General features: G+C 34.7%; 1 protein-coding gene across 1 annotated transcript in view; it reads left to right on the forward strand.

Moving 5' to 3' along the window:
• Nucleotides 1–17,825, forward strand: part of LOC113230959 — a 24,350-nt gene extending 6,525 nt beyond the window's left edge. The window contains exons 3-13 of the mRNA XM_026465075.1: nucleotides 840–984; nucleotides 2,569–2,732; nucleotides 3,052–3,172; nucleotides 4,384–4,519; nucleotides 7,791–7,920; nucleotides 10,767–10,952; nucleotides 11,859–12,000; nucleotides 13,096–13,227; nucleotides 14,869–14,956; nucleotides 15,978–16,183; nucleotides 17,460–17,825. Of these exons, the coding sequence (XP_026320860.1) occupies nucleotides 840–984; nucleotides 2,569–2,732; nucleotides 3,052–3,172; nucleotides 4,384–4,519; nucleotides 7,791–7,920; nucleotides 10,767–10,952; nucleotides 11,859–12,000; nucleotides 13,096–13,227; nucleotides 14,869–14,956; nucleotides 15,978–16,183; nucleotides 17,460–17,695 (1,686 nt within the window). The 3' untranslated portion in view covers nucleotides 17,696–17,825. The remainder of the gene's footprint in view (nucleotides 1–839; nucleotides 985–2,568; nucleotides 2,733–3,051; nucleotides 3,173–4,383; nucleotides 4,520–7,790; nucleotides 7,921–10,766; nucleotides 10,953–11,858; nucleotides 12,001–13,095; nucleotides 13,228–14,868; nucleotides 14,957–15,977; nucleotides 16,184–17,459) is intronic.
• Nucleotides 17,826–19,648: the final 1,823 nt, after the last annotated feature.

Consider the following 19,648-nt stretch of genomic DNA (forward strand, 5'->3'; position numbering starts at 1 on the left):
TTCAATTTGTGCAAAAGTCTCTTCGATTCTCCCTCTGAGTCACCGAATTGTTGAACTGTTCATGATAGTAAATCCTTAGCAATTTTCGAAATGAGAGTTAAGGAGCACTATTTATCTACCGTTCCATCCATTTTATAGGTATTATAGTACGGAATATGTATTATCTAAGTATTTATATAGCTTTAATAATTTAATCTTTTTGATATTGTTTTTTTTTTATTCATAATTTTTGTTTTGTTCTGCACATAAACCTGTTATAGTAATTATTGTCTTCTGGATTAAGGTCTGCATGAAGAAATTTCTGTTAGAAATAAACAATCTTAACAATAAACAATCTTTGTAATTTAAAGCTCTGAATGGCACTGCAACTGTTATGGACTGGTGTGTAGCTTACCGCCAGACATACAACTTGTTCGGCCCGTCACTTGATGTTTTAAGAAGGAAAACATGATCGTGGGAATAATATTGTCAGAGTCTGAATGACTGAATATACTGTGTACATATGGTGGTCTATGCAACTAATTCCATAACTGGAGAATATAGTTTTTAGAACATAGACTGGAGAAGATTAGGAATTTATGTTCGGTGACTAATTATTGGCTATTATGATGTAAGACAGGTACTCTTCCTACTAACTTTGACAAAAAATAATGGTTTTCATAGTGCCAGAAGACAGAATAAAAAGTACAGTCTTAGGTAGACCCCACAGTTTTCGATGTGGAATCAGCTGTCGATGTTCAAAAAAATAATTCGCTCTTATTGTATAGACTTACTTAAGCTTTTATACTGTGTGATTCCTTTATGCTGTTAGCTGACTGTACATAAACGTTATCTTGCAGAAATCATCAAATAAAATAGTACCCCCTGAACTAGAGACGTGGAGGAAACAAGCAGAGCTGAAACAGAAAGTAGAAACCACGAAATCCAGAGTAACACTGGCAAGGCAGGATCTTAAACAGTTGATGGATAAGATTTCTAATAAAAGTAAGATTAATGTTAAGTAGAGTCAACCAGGGAAAATGTATCTTTGTCATCAATCAAAATCCTTTACAGGGGAGCCTTTTAAAGTTCTGAATTCACTGAAATAAGTATAACTCATCACTTTAGCATTTCTCAGGTTTATTACTTAGCGTATTATAAAATATCCTAGATATCGATTAACTGATCTATGATGATCTATTTGATGATCACTCTATGTGAGTGAGACGGAGAACTTTAAATCGCTCCCCTGTAAATTTGGCAATTTCGACATACGAACTTTACGTAGGAGGAGGCGATATGTCATATTTATTCCCATTATTTCCATGTAATTTTAAACTATTTTTACACCTGACTATTTCTTCCTCATCATATCATTAGAAGTTCATTAACCCCATTTCCAAGATGGACAAATATTTTAGAGTCCATAAATGCAGAACAGGCGATAACAAAACACGACTTACAAGAAAACTTTACGTTATGACAACTGCTGGTTTGGTTGACACTGTTCTCTAAGGCGCCGCGCAAATGTGTGTCCTGTGTTGGATACAAGCAAGCAACAACAGCCAATATTTTATTTTCGTACAATTGCGGTTGCGGCAATCGGCTACAGTTTCCGACCACCGTTACCGGCGACTTTGTCGATTTCATATCATTTGTATGGAAATAGAATATACACTTCTAGTTGCCGGTTATTTGTATCCAACACAAGATACACGTTTGCGCGGCGCCTAAGTAGGCTTAATAATTCTAAAACCACAATTCGTCATAGTAGCATCGGTAAAAGGCGCGTATCTACACTAAACCAACTTTTACAGGAGAGAGATTTAACGTTATTATTTTATTATTTCAATGGCTCCAAAATATTAAATAATCAAATTTTTGCACAGTAAGTATTAACTTATGTTGTCTGCGGACTGTAACAATAGATTTCCGTAAATAAAGCTAATTTGGTTGCCACGACATTTACGCGAATTTGATTTAGCCACTAAATTACCGAAATGGCAACTCATAATGCAATGCTATTTACGCGTAATTGCACTATCCCCGACGAATTGTTTTTTATTAAGACGCAAAATGATTTACAGACGCATTGACTTACAATTATATGGACGTCGGGTCCGCGCTAAAAAGTGTCCGCACTTGTAAGGCGCTAAAATCGTATACAGAGCGCGACACTCCGCTTTAGTCTTCATTTGTTCTATTGACAGCGCGATACTGCGATGACATTACAATTTAAATTTCGAATAGGTTGACTTGGGACATTTTTTTCGTGGTTTTTGTATTAGACCCGTCGTCCATTTATTTGTAAGTCAATGTACAGACGGCAGCAGATCAAACTACACATTGCATATAAATGTAAGCCATACAAATATTTCTCCCAGCCCGGAAATCGAACATGGCAGACCAGTGTGGTAACTGTTCGTCAATGGATAGTTAAATAATAAAAAAAAATCATTGATGTGTTGTCCTGTATTTACTAATATTACTAGTAAAGACAGTATCCAGTAAGATCTTAATATCGGTAATACATTTCTGATAAAATTATTCGTTCGAGACTTAATGTAAAAAAAATTATGATACTTCCAGTATTCCAACGCAACCAGTCCCTCCAGCGAGCTGAAGATCTGCAGCGCCGCGTTATCTTTCTTCAGCAAGTGTGTGATGAACTCAAGAACAAAAAGGAAAACCTCGATGAGACCAGGTCTATTGCAGATTCTCTATGCTCGCGGGATGAGGATACTGACTTACAGGTAATCAGTTAATGTGGTCTCAAGCCTCAGGTATTTGGTGGCCTTGGTAGTTCAGCGGTCAATTGGGCGCTAAATGACAAGGTACCTGGTTCAATTTGGGTAGGACCAATATATGAAAACAATTTCTGGTCTGAGCGTTTTGTCCTTGAGTTAATTTCTTTATAATACAGAGAATTCAAGGCCAGTTAATTTGTGGCATTGTATTTTGAATAGTTCACAGTAGTGACGATTTACAATATATTTTTCTTTCTATTGTCTATCTTTATATATCTTTATGTATCTTTGGTTACGTTTCTTTCTTTATGTATCTTTCTTACAGAATAAACTGGACAAATGCATAGCATCTCTTAAGCGACAGCATTCGCAACCTGGTTTGTCCAATTCCATGTCGAACCCTGTTGCTTCGTCATCTATGCTGTCCAATGGCGAGTCTGAAATTGGTAAGAAGCCTATTTTGATAAAAAACACTGGTATAACCAACTGTATTAACATCACTACAACAAAACATACAACATCATCAAACTGAAATCATTTTAAACTTATTAAACTCTACTGCTCTTTCCTAAGCCAGATTCCCCTGAGAAGCATGAGCAAGAAACTCTAGTGGTTACTCTTTGTAAATATACATTTGAATGCATTTATCATGTACAATATTAATTTCAAAGATCGTAAATCGAGACTACCTTCAGAGCTAAACAGGTCTCTACCACGGATTTTTGACATCCAAGTGCGCAGAAGCGACATATAAAATAGCCTTTAGTATAAAATGTTTGTTTCACTATAGTTTTAAACCTCGTAAATAGCAAATTTTGAATATCAACCAGAATTTTATTATGGAAACATACACATTGTTCTGTAAATGAATTTGCGACTTTTTGAAGACGACTGTCAAGAACAGCTAGTTTATTTTTATATTTCTCATATTATTGTTATCAACCACAGAACAATACGAGTAAATACACTAGAAATGGTTAGTTGTTGCTGCCAACATTACAACAGGCTGACGTGGCAGACTGGCATGGTAACTGTTCGACCATGGAGTCAGTTAAGTCCTGCATGGATCTTATTATGTTGTAATTGATTAGATTATTAGGTATAAATATTATTTTACAAAAATGAATTAATTACATAAACTTAACGCATACAATCATTATATTGACATAATTATTATTGTATTATTTAATAGTTCCTGCATTATTTCACACAACTACATTAACTATGTTACGTAGTACAACAAAACTTGTACTGGATGTTTGTAATTTTTTAAATGTAACATTTATTACTACTTATAACGATTCTTGTGATACAATATATTGTATATAATAATGTAAAGTTTACACGATAATAAATAAACCTAAATCTAATCTAAATCTATTGCGAATAATGTGATTATTATTATTTATCCATCCCTTAATTATCCATTTATAAACGAGAATATGGTATAATGGTTTCATTCTGTATTTTATTTTAATTTTCAAATCGTGTTTTTGCAATTCCACTATTTTGAGTTACGACAATATTTGGTTTCGTGTGCGACATTTAAAGAACTTATAAATTAATTAATAAATTCCACTACATTTGCAGACGTTTTGGTTGAATTTTGAACCACTAAGAAAAGTGTATAACTCATTTCGGTCATTGTTCTTTCCAGAGGAGCAACTGTTAAGCTCAGTTGTGAAAAGCGGCGGGGAAGCACTATGCTCAACGGTGTATACGCGACGCGCTGCCCTCATCCGCGCCTTGGCCGTACTCGTCACTGACAACAAACAAAGCTCCAATGTCAATCAGTACGTTTTCGGATACATTTTGGTGTATGATTTTTTAATGATATCAAGTGACCATTATAGTAGCAGTGCCACTCAAGCTTTAATGAAAAAAATCTAAGGAGTTTCAGTTGAAATTCACTCACACTTCTGGTGCTTTGGTACCCCATCATGCATCTTAGAGACACACGATGTCCCAACGGTGTCATTAAGGCGCAGCTGTGTTTTCATCCACCACTTTTTCAAATATAATTAATTTAAAAAATTACCAGAGTCGTTTGGGACACCGTGTGTTTTTAGGACGCGTAACGGCATACTCGTAGTACAGGGAATTCCCTAGTTTGGAACCGGGCAATTGATGCGGTTATTTATTTATTTAGCTATAGACGAGCAAGTTTCGCTGGTATGTCTACATCACAGTGTTGAAATTTATGTCGTTTGTTTTACTTCACTTTTTTTTAGCACTAGTTCACTCTTTCGTAGCCAGTTATCGAGCTTGTTTTTGAAGGCAGAGACAGCAGAAACACCATCTTCCAGTAGCATGCTCCAATTATGCACCACTCTGTTGCTGAAAAAATTGTGTGCAGCAGGTGTTTCGGAAGATGCACGAACTAGTTTGAGATGGTGGTTGTTATTTAATGGTTTAAAGTTTTATTTTTTTAAGGATGTTTTGTATTGTTGGTAGTCTCGATGAGTTCACTTTAAGACGTCTTTCTTCCAGAATTATCTGCCACATCATTATTTATTTATCTTTTTTCATTTATTTTTGGAAGATTTACAACACATTTTTAACAATAAACATTTGTTAAGTAACAGGTAAAAGTGCTAATTACAAATCTCCACAAGTAGCACAAAAAATAAGTTATTAAGTTTTTAGTCAGCAGAAACTAAAACATTATTATTGAAATGTAACCAACATAATATTATTTTACACATTGAGAAATCACAGACATAAGTGCCAATACACGGAAAAAATATAAAATATTTAACTATACAGGGTGTAATCGTTAAGTGTGCCTTATTCCATAAATACAAAAGATATTAAATGGCTTTAAACTGATATTGAAAGTACGTTACCTAATGAGTAAGTCGACATGAACAACTTTTTAAAAATAAAACTAGAAATATCCAAATATTTAACATTAAACGTTCCCATACATTTAATATGACATTTGTGGAGAGGCTTTAGTTTCCCTGTTGCAAGAAGTAACAATAAGCTATCAGATTACAAAACTGATATTCAATAAAGTAATAAAATTATCTTTTAATTGAATAAAAATATGATGGCATAGTCATTTATTTGGTCAAGTGTGAGTTTCCATAAAAATGAATAAAACTAATCAATTTTTTTGTTGTGCTGATCGATTTACTTTTATGTAAGGATTATTTCATTGTGTGGGGCGAAAAAAATAGGTACAGCAGAATATGGTGAAATTAAATAAAATGTCTTTCATATTAAATTGAATAACATTTTATTTAATTTGACCAACTTCTGCTGTCCCGATACTTTTCCTATACCAGAAATATCCAAAAGTTTAATGTTAAAAAATCTAGTATAATTTAAAAAAGTTATTGATTTCGATTTACTCGTTACGTAACGTACTTTCGATATCAGTTTAAAGCTTTTGATATATCTTATATTTATGGAATAATCGCCTGGGCATACTTAAAGATTACACCCTGTATATAACCCAAGTAACAATCCGGACATCTTAAACGCAGGAAACAAAACAATGAGAGATAGGTAATTAAGTAAAGTTTTGCTTAGAAAACGTCTGTCGAATTGAGCCTACCCTGCTGTTGGACAGATCTGTGTCAATAGACTATTGATTTTGAGTTATACACTTCCGGACACATAATTCGAGCCACCACGCATTTTCAGTAATAAGTGCCCTAAGCTTAAACAATGTTTGATTAATCAAAAACTATTATGCAATTTCGAAACTAGTATACTAAACGTCTTTTCCATAAGTCCTTGTTGGGAATTTGGATTTTCAAAACCGGGGAAAACTTTTTCTACGATGATAACACTATTATTGCATTCTAGCCATTGACCTACTAACAAATGGACGTCGGGTTCGCGTTAAAAATTGTCCGCACCTATAGGGCGTTAAAATCGCATACAGAGCATCAATCGCGCAACAGTCTTTGTTTGTTCGACTGACAACGCGGTTGTCAATCATGCAGTACTATATAATAATAACTTGTAAAAACAGGATTTTGAATCATATTTTCACTAAACAAATATATTGTGTTAACATAATTATCACTTAAAAGTGTTATTTTGTACAGTTGTATAGTATTTAATTTATATATAAATTAACCGTAAATATAAATTACAAAAGCAATAGCTAACTGCCCTTTTTCTATACATTGCATGCGCAAAAGATGGAAAGAGACCTATTACGTCAATTTCAAGAAGCTTATATAAATGTCTTGGTCTTTTTAAATTGTTCGAACCATAAGCGATTGAAATATTTGGAACAAAGAAACTATAGAGTCGTGTTGATTGTAATCTTATTTTTAAAATGACTTTTTATTAAAAGCAATAACTAACAAAATATTGTTGTACTCGTTTTACGACTTGGTATTACCTATCAGAAGTCAGAAAATCATTTGCCCGAAATAACGTTAGCTCGAATTTTCATAATGTCAATTGTTTGGAATTTTACACAACACAAGCTAAAATTAGCTTTGTGAGAAACATCAAAATTACTTGAAAGCGTAACGGTTTTATTATTATATCGGTATTCGGAATTACGGATATTTGAGCTTATGTTCAGTTGGAATATCGGTACATTTCTTATAGTACACGCCTATTTTCACATTTGTAATGTTTGTATGTATGTATCTGCCCAACTCTTTATTATTTCTTGAAGTGAATTTGTACAAAATTCGACATAATAATATACATAAAAATTAATTGATATTTACAATGAAGGCTGCTCCATTACTCTTGTGTTCAAGTAATTTTCAGTCGTAGCTAAATATGTGCATCTTGTTAAGCTTCTTTTTTTGGGCCCTTTAAAGTGTTACAAGATAAGTTAGGCAGTACTGCAATGACGTTACAATTTAGTTTTTAGTTTTTTTTACTTTAGTTTTTTTTATATTTCGTTACATGTCACTACGTTTGTATAGGTTAACTTCGGACATTTTTTTCGTGATCTTTGTATTAGACCCGACGTCCATTTGTTGCTAGGTCAATGATTCTAGCCCTTTACGACAAAACAAGGTGGCTCGAATTATGTGTCCGGGAGTATATTATTATTATTACATTACATTAAAACTTTTTCAGGGTAACCCCGCAGTCAGTACTAACACACACAGCAGCAATGCACTGTCGCCTCGCATTAGAAGCCACTAAGAACAATATACATGTGAAGAAAGTGAGGAAACAACTCGTCACCGCCATCGATCAACTTAACGTAAGTTTGTTATCCTGTAAGTTACAAAAAGGTTTTGAAGAATTTTCGGAATTAAGAATCTGGATTGGAAACGCACTGTCTCCAAAATACAGTTTCCCATAGGAGTCTATACTTCCTTAAAGGGCTTTAGTTGATTTCGCAGAACAGTGAAAGTGTCCAATCAATCTCTTTGGAAAAAATATATACTAAAATATAGGATAAACACTTATTATTATACGGTGTGAAAACACAATTCCTAAAAATTTTCGCGATAGAAAAAAACAAAAACAAACTTACCTCGAAATTTTACAAGAAAACCGCTGTATTCAAAAGATACTTCACATATACCAACGATTTTTTTTATATCAACCGGACTAAATATACATATATAAGCGTATACTATACTATATACATTTTTCAAATGGCTTTAATTTCGTTTCTAAAAAAATAAATTCTGATATGAAGCCAGTGTTCTTGCCGCTCGACACTGAGCAAAATAAACCGTACGGGAAAAAATTAAATTCGAGCTGAGATTCTACATTACTATAGACTGTTAAGGGGGTCACACTTTGTCGACACGGAATTGCATTACGCCGTCCAAGAAAAGCTTGATATCCATGAAATAAGAACGAAAAGACATGTGTTCCTTGTCGGAGTACCCAGCGGAAGCGAAATGAGCGTCTTTTTTGCAATTATGCCATTGAGCTTTTTTAACTCGCTCAAGCTGATTCCACTTCGATACAACTTTTGAAAAAATTTCTGCCGCCAAGCAATAATGTGCGCATATTACTGCGTTCCGGCTTGGGAGTGTAAGGGTGCTGGTAAAACTACAGGCACATGTGACTTATCAACTGTAAACTGGCAACCGGTACTATCTCAATTTTGACAATGTTACAGGGTGAAGAATAAATCGTTTATATATCATCTGGTTTATTAAATAAAAATACGCAGTGTGCATACGTACATGTGTAATAAAAGTATTTAGAAACTAAATATTTTTATTTAATAAATCAGATGCTATAAAAATGACGCAAACGAGTTTTTTCTTCACCTGTAAAGTTGTCAAAATTGAAATAGTACCGATTGCCAGTTCACAGGCGTTATGTCTCAGGTTGACGGGCGCAGTGGCGTTCTATATTTGCGATTTAAAGCTCTGAGTGGCACTGCAACTGTTATGGATAGGCGTGTCGGTTATCACCAGGCGCACGACTTGTTCGTCCTGTGTGTTATATAAGAAACTGAACTTGTTTTCAGTAATTTGATGAATAACGGATCGAGGATGATTCAAAACTGCCTCTGTGGCCGAACGGTTACCATGCCGGACTGCCTGCTTCGATTCCTGGGCCGAGAGAAATATTCGTATGGCCTACATTTATTTCTCTCGTGAGTTTGGGTGTAATTTGTGGTTGTCTATGTGTGTGTTCATGGCACCCGAGACACAGGGTTTCCCTAGTGCGGAGCTATGTTGAGTGTGTGCGTTATTATTATAAAAAAAAAGATACAAGTTCGGCTTTTTGTTCCATAAGCGTGACCCATATTCAGTTGATAGGCGATAGAATATTTATCGACTGCAACCACTAGCTGCATAGTTGCACATTGAATTCTCATTTTACTCCAAAAAAAAAGACAGACTATGCAGCATTATTTTTCTTAAGGATTATACATATCTCTCAAGTAAACTAATTACTATTCATATGTGTTTGGAAACAAAAAAAGTTAACTCACATTTAAAGACACACTTCCCTTGAAATGTCTATCATTGGTGCACTCACCCTACTGCTTGGCGACAGAAATATGTACCATACCTACTGCCGATTCATTGCACTTGGTCCAACTGCGTAGTCCAACTAGATGGACCAAGGGCAAAGTTTTTTGCCCGTGGTTCTACCAGTAGGACTGCGGGCAATGGACATTAGACCTACTGATCGGTTAGTACAGTCACCGTCAATATTAATAATTTTCGTCGCCTTACTTTCTCAAACTCGTATCTTAAAGCACAAAATTACCGAAATGCAACAAATGGATTGTAGATACAAAGGTGTTGCAGGCTGATTTCACACCACATTTCCTTCATATTCACACACTGGCTTTTACCTGTTCTCAAAGTAATGCATCCAAATTAACATCCTTGATAAGAAATTTTAAATAAATAGAAAGTTTTGCCATCTCCTCAATAATCGTTCTTTTTAAGATACGAGTTTGAGAAAGAATTTTTATCATTCATCATCATTCAATCATTTTTATGATTTTTAATCGCAAGATATAATCTTGTAATACCGTGCACTGTTTAATGTATTTTATGAATTATTTTTGTAAGTATCGCTTTTAAGTGAAAATATTATATGGTGCGTGCAGTCTTGAAGAGCGCCGCAGTTCGCTTTAAAACCCAACGTCATATCTATTTAGGAATGGCGACTGATCAGGCTAGCAAACTCGATCTAGGGTAAAATAAGACTATAAATTCTAAGTATTCCAGTTACCAGGGCCACATACCAACCTCGCCTGCACGCGGTGCGCCCTGCACATAGCGAGAGGGGCTCTGGCCGCACTTTAAACAATTCCCAAGGAGGGTTGACTTCAGTCAGGCGGCCGGTCATAAAACACTACGCCAAATCAGTTTACAGCGCGTATTCACATAAAATACGTGTTGTGCCGACCCCACCTAATATGGGATAAGGACAGGAAGAAGAAGATTACTTGCGCCAATTTTTGTAATAAGTTGCCATGGTAGTCTATAATTTATAAACCAATCAAACAATAAAATACCACGGACAAAAAACATTGCCCTTGGTCGAACTAGTTGAACTACGCAGTTGGACCACGGGCAATGACGAATTCTAAAGTAGTTGTACTGCAATCTCTTTCAGAACTGTCTAAATGGAGAATCGTGCGAACTCCTTGTAACGCGCTGCGAGAAAGCGCACACCACAGCTCGCGTAGCCACGTTGAGAGGCTTGTATGACGAACTGGTCTCCCGCAGTGGAGTATTCCAAGCCGAAGGAGGAGACCACAGGAGTGGAGGGCGGTCTTTAATTGCTATTGATAAGGCTATTGTAAGTATTTAAGTATAAGACAGTTGAAAACTCCATTGTATGTATGTAAAACCATGTATCCATAAGAGCACAGGCTTATTAATCTTCTACAGATCGTAACTCTGAAAAAGGTATTTTTTTTATATATCCAGTTGGCGCTAATTAATAGCCTGGAAGTTTATGATTTATATTATGCAAATGGCCGTGGATATTAATTAATTCCTCTTTAATGTGAAATTGACCCCTCCTACGTAAAGTATCGTATGTCGAAATTGCCAAGTTTACAGGGGAGCCTTTTAAAGCTCTGAAATAAGCACAACACGTGACTTTAGCATTTCTCAGTTTTATTCGGCAAAGCTCGTTACTCACATAGAATATTATAAATCCTAGATATTGGTTAGATGATCTTTTAGACGATCACTCTTTCAGTGAATTCAGAACTTTAAAACGCTCCTATGTAAACTTGGTATTTCGACAAACATGGCAGTGTATGTAATTTATAAATTAACGCTACCTCATATGGGTAGATGGAGCTAATCCAACAAAATAAAAGAATCGCCGGTACTAGTCATAAAAATCTGTGCAAACTAAGCACTATCTAGTTGATTTATTCATTATCACTGGAAATTACAGTAGCTTGACAATGTAAAACTTAGTTCCTCGTGATTGAGTTCGTCCAGGGAAGTACTGCCACCTTACCTATTTCTGCCGCCAAGCAATCATGTGAGCATTACTGGGTTCCGGTTTTGAAGGGTCAACTTGTCTCTGGGTGACGGGCGCAGTGGCAGTACCCCTCAGATCTTTGCGATTTAAAGCTCTGAGTGGCACTGCAACTGTTATGGACAGGCGTGTCGCTTACAACCAGGCCCACGACTTGTTCAGCCCGTCACTTGGTATTATTAAATTTAATTTTAAATGTTTCCGCAGGAGTTAAAACGAGAGGAGACAAAGCGAATAATTGCCTCGATATCCGAGACAGAGAATCTCATACAAGCCTCGAGGGACTGCCTTGCCGCAGTCTTCGACCAGTTCGCGCAGCCGCATACGCATAACTACAACAATTATACAAGTACGTATAGATAACAAATTAGACTATATATTTGCCATGATAGCCCATTGGAAGAATGGTTGCTTCTCGATTGACAAGTTCAAACTCAAATAAACTTCCATTTGAAATCATTACATGGATTAGACTACTACTCATCTGTAAGGCGCCCTGAAAATAATGAACAAGAAACTGTGGCGGTTGCTATTTATAAATAAACATTTGTACACATTTATCATTTACAATACTTGTTTCAAAGATCATAGATCGTGACAACTTATAAGAGCTAAATAGGTCACTAGCACTGATTTTTTTTATATAAGTACCGAGAAGCTGAATACACCTTTAGCTTTTTTTTAATTACAATAGTTTTAAATCTTGTGAATGGCTAATTTTGGATATCAACCGGAATCTTATTAAAGAAACGTAGCTATATATTGTATCTTAAATTTGTGACATTGTGAAGACGACTGTCCAGAACAACTAGTTTATTTTTATTAACGTTATGTTTTAGTTTATTATGTTTATTTTTTACTATAGTTGAACCTCGTAAGCGACGAATTTTGAATATTAGCCGGTATCTTATTATAAAAGCGTATACATTACTCCTTTAATGAATTTGGAACTTTCTCAAGACGACTGTCAAGAACAGCTAGTTTATTTTTATTGCCTATATTAATGTTATGTCTACCACTATTCATCAATATATGAAAATTAGAATTATAAGCCCGTTGCTCTTTCTTGAAATGTGGTGTTATAGTTCCCACCAAAGACAACAGCATCCAGATAGTAACGTTTGCTTGGAAATAATTTCAAAAAATATACGCAATCACTCTACAGACATATGTGATATTAATAATAAATTTATTATAGAGATATTAAATAGGATAATAATGCACACACTCAACATAGCCCCGCACTAGGGAAACCCCGTGTCGCGGGTGCCATGGACACTCCCATAGACAACCACAAATTACACCCAAACTCACGAGAGAAATAAATGTAGGTCATACAAATATTTCTCCTTCTCTCTTTTTCTCTGCGTGGCAGTCCGGCTTGGTAACCGTTCGGCCACAGAGGCATTTATATGAAAAAAGTTATGAATCGTATGTTCAACAGTGCAATTAGATCCGCCATCAGAGACGATCACGACTCTACGTCAGTTCTACGAGAGTCGTAAGGATCAACCCCCGCGCAAGGCCAACGTCAGCCTCGATTTGGACGTTTCTGATGTATCTTACGATGCCACTGGTGAGTCATATCTGAAATTATTGAATGAAATTTACAGTTTTTGCAGATAAAAAAAATTGCAATGACAGCAAAGAACAGGTACTTAAGTATGAGAAAATAATGTACTACAGACGACTTTGTTTTATTTTTATACAATATCTAGTAACGGGACGAACAAGTCGTGCGCCTGATGGTAAGCGACACGCCTTCCCATAACAGTTGCAGTGCCACTCAGAGCTTTAAATCTCAAAGATCTGATCTGGCACTGCAACTGGACCCGTCGCCTGAGACATAAGTTGACAAGTCCCATGAGCGCCTATAATTCCCTTCAAAACCGGAACACAGTAATGCTGACTTTAGGGTTTCGCGGCAGAAAGAGGCATGGTGACAGTACTACTATAGACGAACTCTTTAGAAACGCTACTGCTACTAAGAAGTGTTGTTAATTAGCAACTTCCTCCAGACAATCAAGTTATTACAGTCCACAACAAAATACATCGATGGCTTCACAGAATAGTGGCCTATCTCAAAAGCGACCTAATTCAGCAGGATTTACTTTAAATATTTTTATGAACAATTTATTTTTAACGCACATGACACTAAATACTATAAAATAAATAAAGATGCATCCGTATTCTTGGTAATTTGAGGAGTACTGATAGCTGCAGACCGCACTTTAAACAATTTAAAATTTTGATTATTTTTCTATATATATAGGAATGAAACTATTTTTCCGGATTTAAATCGCGTATATTTGTTTTTTCAAACAAACCGACGTTTCGGGCCCTTTACAGGTCCCATGGTCCCATTTCTATATATATTTTAGAAATTTGTAAATTTATTAAACAACGCCTTGACTTTTATACTAACATTGACGAATTGCCCCAACGACACTTAGACCACGCAATAGATTGCTTCTCCCACGATCTCAGCTATACATATACAGCTCAAGTCCCCACTCATTATTGAAAACGAGGAAAAGTATTCACGGTTTGTAAATAAATTAAAATTACATCTTATTAATAAATGCTATTACAATTTAAATGAATACTTTAATGGCAAATAAAAATAATAATATTATAATAAATTTGAATAATAAATAAAACTTAATTATATGCTATAGAGTTATGATATTGTAATCTAATTAAACTCAAACTTTCAAATGACATAATTCTGCTTATTATATGACGTATTTCTTATTATATGACATATTTTTTATTTTACATTATTATTTGATAAATAACAATTCTAATTAATAATTGAAATTTCGGCCTACCCTGCTTTTATTGTTATCCCTAATAAAGGGCTCATATGTGTAGCATCATTTTAATTTTAAGACATGTACCACATGAGTGCAATAAATATATTGGGTATTGACTAAAACTGTCGTAACTCAAAATGGTGGAATTCAGAAAACACGATTTGAATGTTCGAAAATTACTAAACGAGACCACTTTTCAACAAACAGACAAATTTCTATTTTCGTTTATAAATGGCTAAATAAATATTATGTATAAATAAAACTAATCCCATTATTCGCAATAAGATTCATTCAATAATTTATTAGAATGTTTGTGTGGTATGGTGTTTTATGAATTTCACCATTTTTTAGTTATGTCAGTATTTGGTTTTACGTACGATATTGTTACGTTCTTTTCACAGAAAACTGCAACCCGAAACTCGTCGACGAATTCAACATTTATTTGAAGAAATTCAATTTGGAAAAAAACAGGAAACTTGTTTTGGAAAGGTAACAGACAGAGTTTTCGCATTTATAATATTAGTTTGTGTTTTTGAATGAGGAATATTATATTTTATAATAATAATTTATATTACATTTATTTATTTCATAAACTATATAGAAGCATTTTGTAATATTAGTAATAAATTTTAATAAAACTCGATTGCCGACAACAATTTTGTTGCTCGGGCGCTTGCCTATCTATGCTGCTGCTTGAGAGAGTGATTTTCGATTTTATTTTGTTAAAAAGTTCGGACTTTCTTGCAATTATTTGATTTTAAAAATCTTTACTTGCCTCGGCGTTTCGGACGTGTTGCAACGTCCATGGTCACATGACTTTTGAAAGTCCCTTAGAGACCATAGACGTTGCAACATATCTGAACTTAGAAGATTAAACCAACCAGAGAAGCCATCGACGGGTCAACCTCTCTGCCAAAGGTGCCGGCGGTCAAACTACTCAGTTTGACCGCGAAAGAGAATTTTGAAAGAGAATTATATGAGCGTAAAGTCACGCTAGAGTGGTGCCTAATTTCGTAGAGTGCGCACATAGCGACATAACATTTTATTTGTGTACTTGCCTCGTCCTCCGCAAAATGTTTTTGAAATTAGAACTCATTGCGTCTGAAAGGTCGAGGTAATATTTTTTTTCCTGCAAATCAGGCTTTTTGTCGAGACTAATCAAATTTCAGAATGGTAACCCAGTCTTGCTTGACCTAACTATTAACCGACTTCAAAAAAGAGGAGGTTCTCAATTCGACCAATTTTTGTGTATGTTTATTACGCGATAACTTTGCAAACCGATTTTGAAGATTCTTTTTTGTTGGATAGAGGGTACCTCAATATTGGTCCTATTTAAATTTGAAGAAAATTTTCATCTGTAAGGGTGGCAAACTAGGGGATGAATCTGGTTGCGTGCACTTTCCAGTAACCGATTCCAATAAAACTTGGCATATACATAGATGTCATTTCACGAACTTTTGAGGTCGGTTTTTTTTATGATGTTTTTCAAATAATATTTAATCTTTTCCAGTGGCGAGAAAATTTGGATTTTCGAAACCCTTCAGTGTTCAACACAGCGACTGCAAAACCAGTGGCAATGTGACGACATATCGTGCGCATTGTTATGTCCGTCTGAAAGCTTGACATCGAATATTATGAAATTGGTTGGTTTGGTCACGCTCAAGGAAGATTTGGAGGATGTGATTCCTGTTTGTGGGGACGATCTCCAGTGTATTGGTAAGTTATTTATTATATTATTTAACCATAGAGCATACGGTAGAACATAGAGTGTGTAACCGTTCTGAAATATCAAGAAAGTAGAAAGAAATCAAACAGTGGTAAGAAATCTGGAATTAGTTTTAATCAGTTATGGACAGGCGTGTCGCTTACCACCACTTGGGTAATGGAAAAATTTCCATTTTGAAAAAAAAAACAAAAATAAATATTTTCGCAGATGTTTTTTCTCCTTCTTCTTCTTTTAAATGTTATGGCCCATCGAAATAGATAATCGATGATTATGCCAATGTCAAGTTGAGGGATACACACGTTTTTACTCAAAAATTGACCGGTGAATTTCGACAGAATTCACTGAGAGGAGAATCTACAAATATACAACGACAGTAAACGTATACAGCTATTACAGAAACAAATTGTTTTTTTAATAGAAGTTTCTTCTTCTTTTAAATGTTATGGCCCCATCGAAATAATCAATGATTTTGCCAATGTCAAGTAAAAATAACTATGTACGTTTAGTATTATTATAAAAATTATACAAAAAAAAAATGGCGATTTCGCCAATGTCCTGTGAGTTATTGCATTGTCGAAGATTAATTTAATAATTCAATAATTTTCCACATTTTACATTGACACCTGTCAAAAGTTTGAAGTTACTGAACGAAAACAATGGAGCCATTAAAAAGGTTTTTTTTTCGCTATTGTCCAATCATTTTCAATCTCGTTTTTCCGCAACTTGCTTTTACAAATACAATTTAATTTTATAATTCACGCTAAATAAAACTTCAAAGATATGTCTAAACGTAGAACATAAGGTGAGCCTTCGAAATTATATTTTTGCTATTTTTCTTGAATTTTATCGGAAAAAATGTCCACTATTTGAAATTTCTGGAAAAATTTCCACTGAAATTTTTCGGAACATTACCCATTACCATATTAACAGAACTTGGTAGCATAAAAAATACATAGGTGATAATTTAGTGAATAACCACGAATCTAAAACGAGATCTGTAGTCTCGGCTTACCCCAGTGGTCGACAATGCGCAGTTCTAATGTGTAAGACATTATAAATATAAAATGGGTGTCGATAGCCGAAAACTCTATGCAAAGGTCTATAACATACACATAGAAGAAATTCTTCGACTTAGTAAACTCTGTAGCTTAGTTGATAAAGCACTGGGGACTTTTTCTTTGTGTTCGATTTTTGTATTTAATAATTGTAAAAAAATAGTTATTTAAAATTTTGTACAATCCTATTTATTGTTATCTATTCTCATAGACATAACGCCACAAATCGAAGAAGATGCAAAACTCAACGACGTTACTAAAAAACGTCTACACGAATGTCTATTGGATATTCAGAAGACGAAGAAAACCCTCGACGGCGTGACGACAAACATCGAAATTTGGTCGGACAACAAATTTAGGAAATACATATCGACTCAAAGGACTGTACAAGGACTTACTTATAAGGAATATGAAAGTTATTATTTGGAAAATTGTTTGCAAGTGTGATTAATAAATTTCGTTATTAAAATTGTGTAGTCTGTGTATTTGCAACCAAATTTGACTGATATAGTACATTATTCCACTGGTCGAAAAGTAAGGGATGGTATTAATACGAGTCAAGCAGTCTCCGATCCCGCCGACGCTTATATAGTGATTTTCTCAAACAATGCGAGGAAATAATAGAAGTCTAAAGAGGAGATGTATAATAGAAAAAAGTAAAAAAAATGTTAATTAAAATTAAATGTAATATTTGACATAGTTTTTCCACGCGCATTTGATAGCTGCTGCTGAACCTCTGATGACGCGGTTAATGTGTATCCATTACTGTATTTTCATTATCGCTCTTCTCACTAGAACTATTTTCGCGATTAACATAGAAAAAGGCCAAAAAGAAACGGAAAAGAATACCAAAGCATTTTAGTTAAAAAAAAGTTCCTGTACACGGAGGTACTTCTAAATCTCGCAGTTACAAAGGTGGACAGTGGGCTGTATGAGTTTTTCTTTTGCTTTTTTACATAGTTCATTATTAGACTAAAGGATGGAAATTAGTAGGTAGATTTAAAAGCATAAAGAAGTGGACAGTAATGGATTTTCATACTTTGCAGGCCTTGGCCGGGAAGTAATCGCATGGTCCTTAAATAACAAACTTTCCGTGTTCGTATTAGACTTTAAATTTACTTATTTTTAGGTTTTATATGATCGAGTAAAGTACATCCGATCATATGCCTATCGTGTAACAAATTACAACATTCTTTTATGACAATATTTTTTTTAAATATATAATACACACGCTTGGCCACAATCACGCCTGCAGCTTGATTGTGATTGTCTCTCCCGATCGGAAACTTTTTTTTGTTTTCAAACATCGGAGATCGAGACAACCTCCATGAGCTAAACGGGTTACCAAGGATTTTTGTTATCCAAGTACGCAGAAGTTGTATAATAAATCTTTAATATAAAGTTTTTGTTTCATTATAGTTTTAAACCTCGTGAATGGCAAATTTTGTATACCAACCGGAGTCTTGTTATAGAAGCGTTTGCTCTTAAACGAATTTGTGACTTTGTGAAGACGACTATAATTTATTTTTATTCCTCGTATTAATGTTACGTCTGTCACTATTTTTCATAAATAAATTACTATTCCTCTTAACATAAATTACATTTTCATAGTTGTACTGTGACGCTAGTGTAAGAATCTTAATTTTCCTGGGCCCCAAAACGTAACATATATGTGTCCACACAGACATATATCTAGATAGACGCCCGCAAGCATACGTACTTCGCGTGCGCAAAGTAAGTGAAATTCACTTGCCGCTGCTACACTTCAGAACGCGCGCAACTGTTATCATATTATATAAACACCAGTCGAAAACGCGAGAAATGTATAATTGTGCCATTATAAACTGCAAAGGCACCGTAACTGTGGGTAAACGGGTAAACAGGGACTTTTTCTTCCAAGTGATTTTGTAACCAGAAGATGCATAATTTATTTTATAAACAATTATGTTGGTTTTGTATGAATTTCGAGAAAAAAAATTTGCAACCTAGTGTATGCCTCATATTTGTAATCCATTGCGGCTTTTAAATATTCTATAACTCTTTTGTTATAACGTTTAGTAACGTTTGGTTATTTTTCAGTTTTGTAGTATCTATAATCAGTAGTATCTGTAATTTCGATAATTTTTGCAGCACTTTGCCTCGAATGTCCGAATATAGTGAGCAAATAATTGCATACATCGTCGGGTACGTAGTACCAGTAATACAAAAAATATATAAGGCAGAGAATTAACAGTGCGCTGTCTTTACAAAAACCTCGAGTTGGGCATACGTATGAGTTCGTTGCTTTCGAGGACGAAGGTGGTCTAGTTTATCCTACCTAAGATGCTATCCAAATATGCAGATTAGCAGAGTTAGAAATCCGAGAAATAATAAACAAATCACAAAAATTTCACACGTGGC

Source organism: Hyposmocoma kahamanoa, unplaced genomic scaffold (genome assembly GCF_003589595.1).
Source record: "Hyposmocoma kahamanoa isolate Upper Pololo Valley unplaced genomic scaffold, ASM358959v1 101, whole genome shotgun sequence".
NCBI lineage: Eukaryota > Metazoa > Arthropoda > Insecta > Lepidoptera > Cosmopterigidae > Hyposmocoma > Hyposmocoma kahamanoa.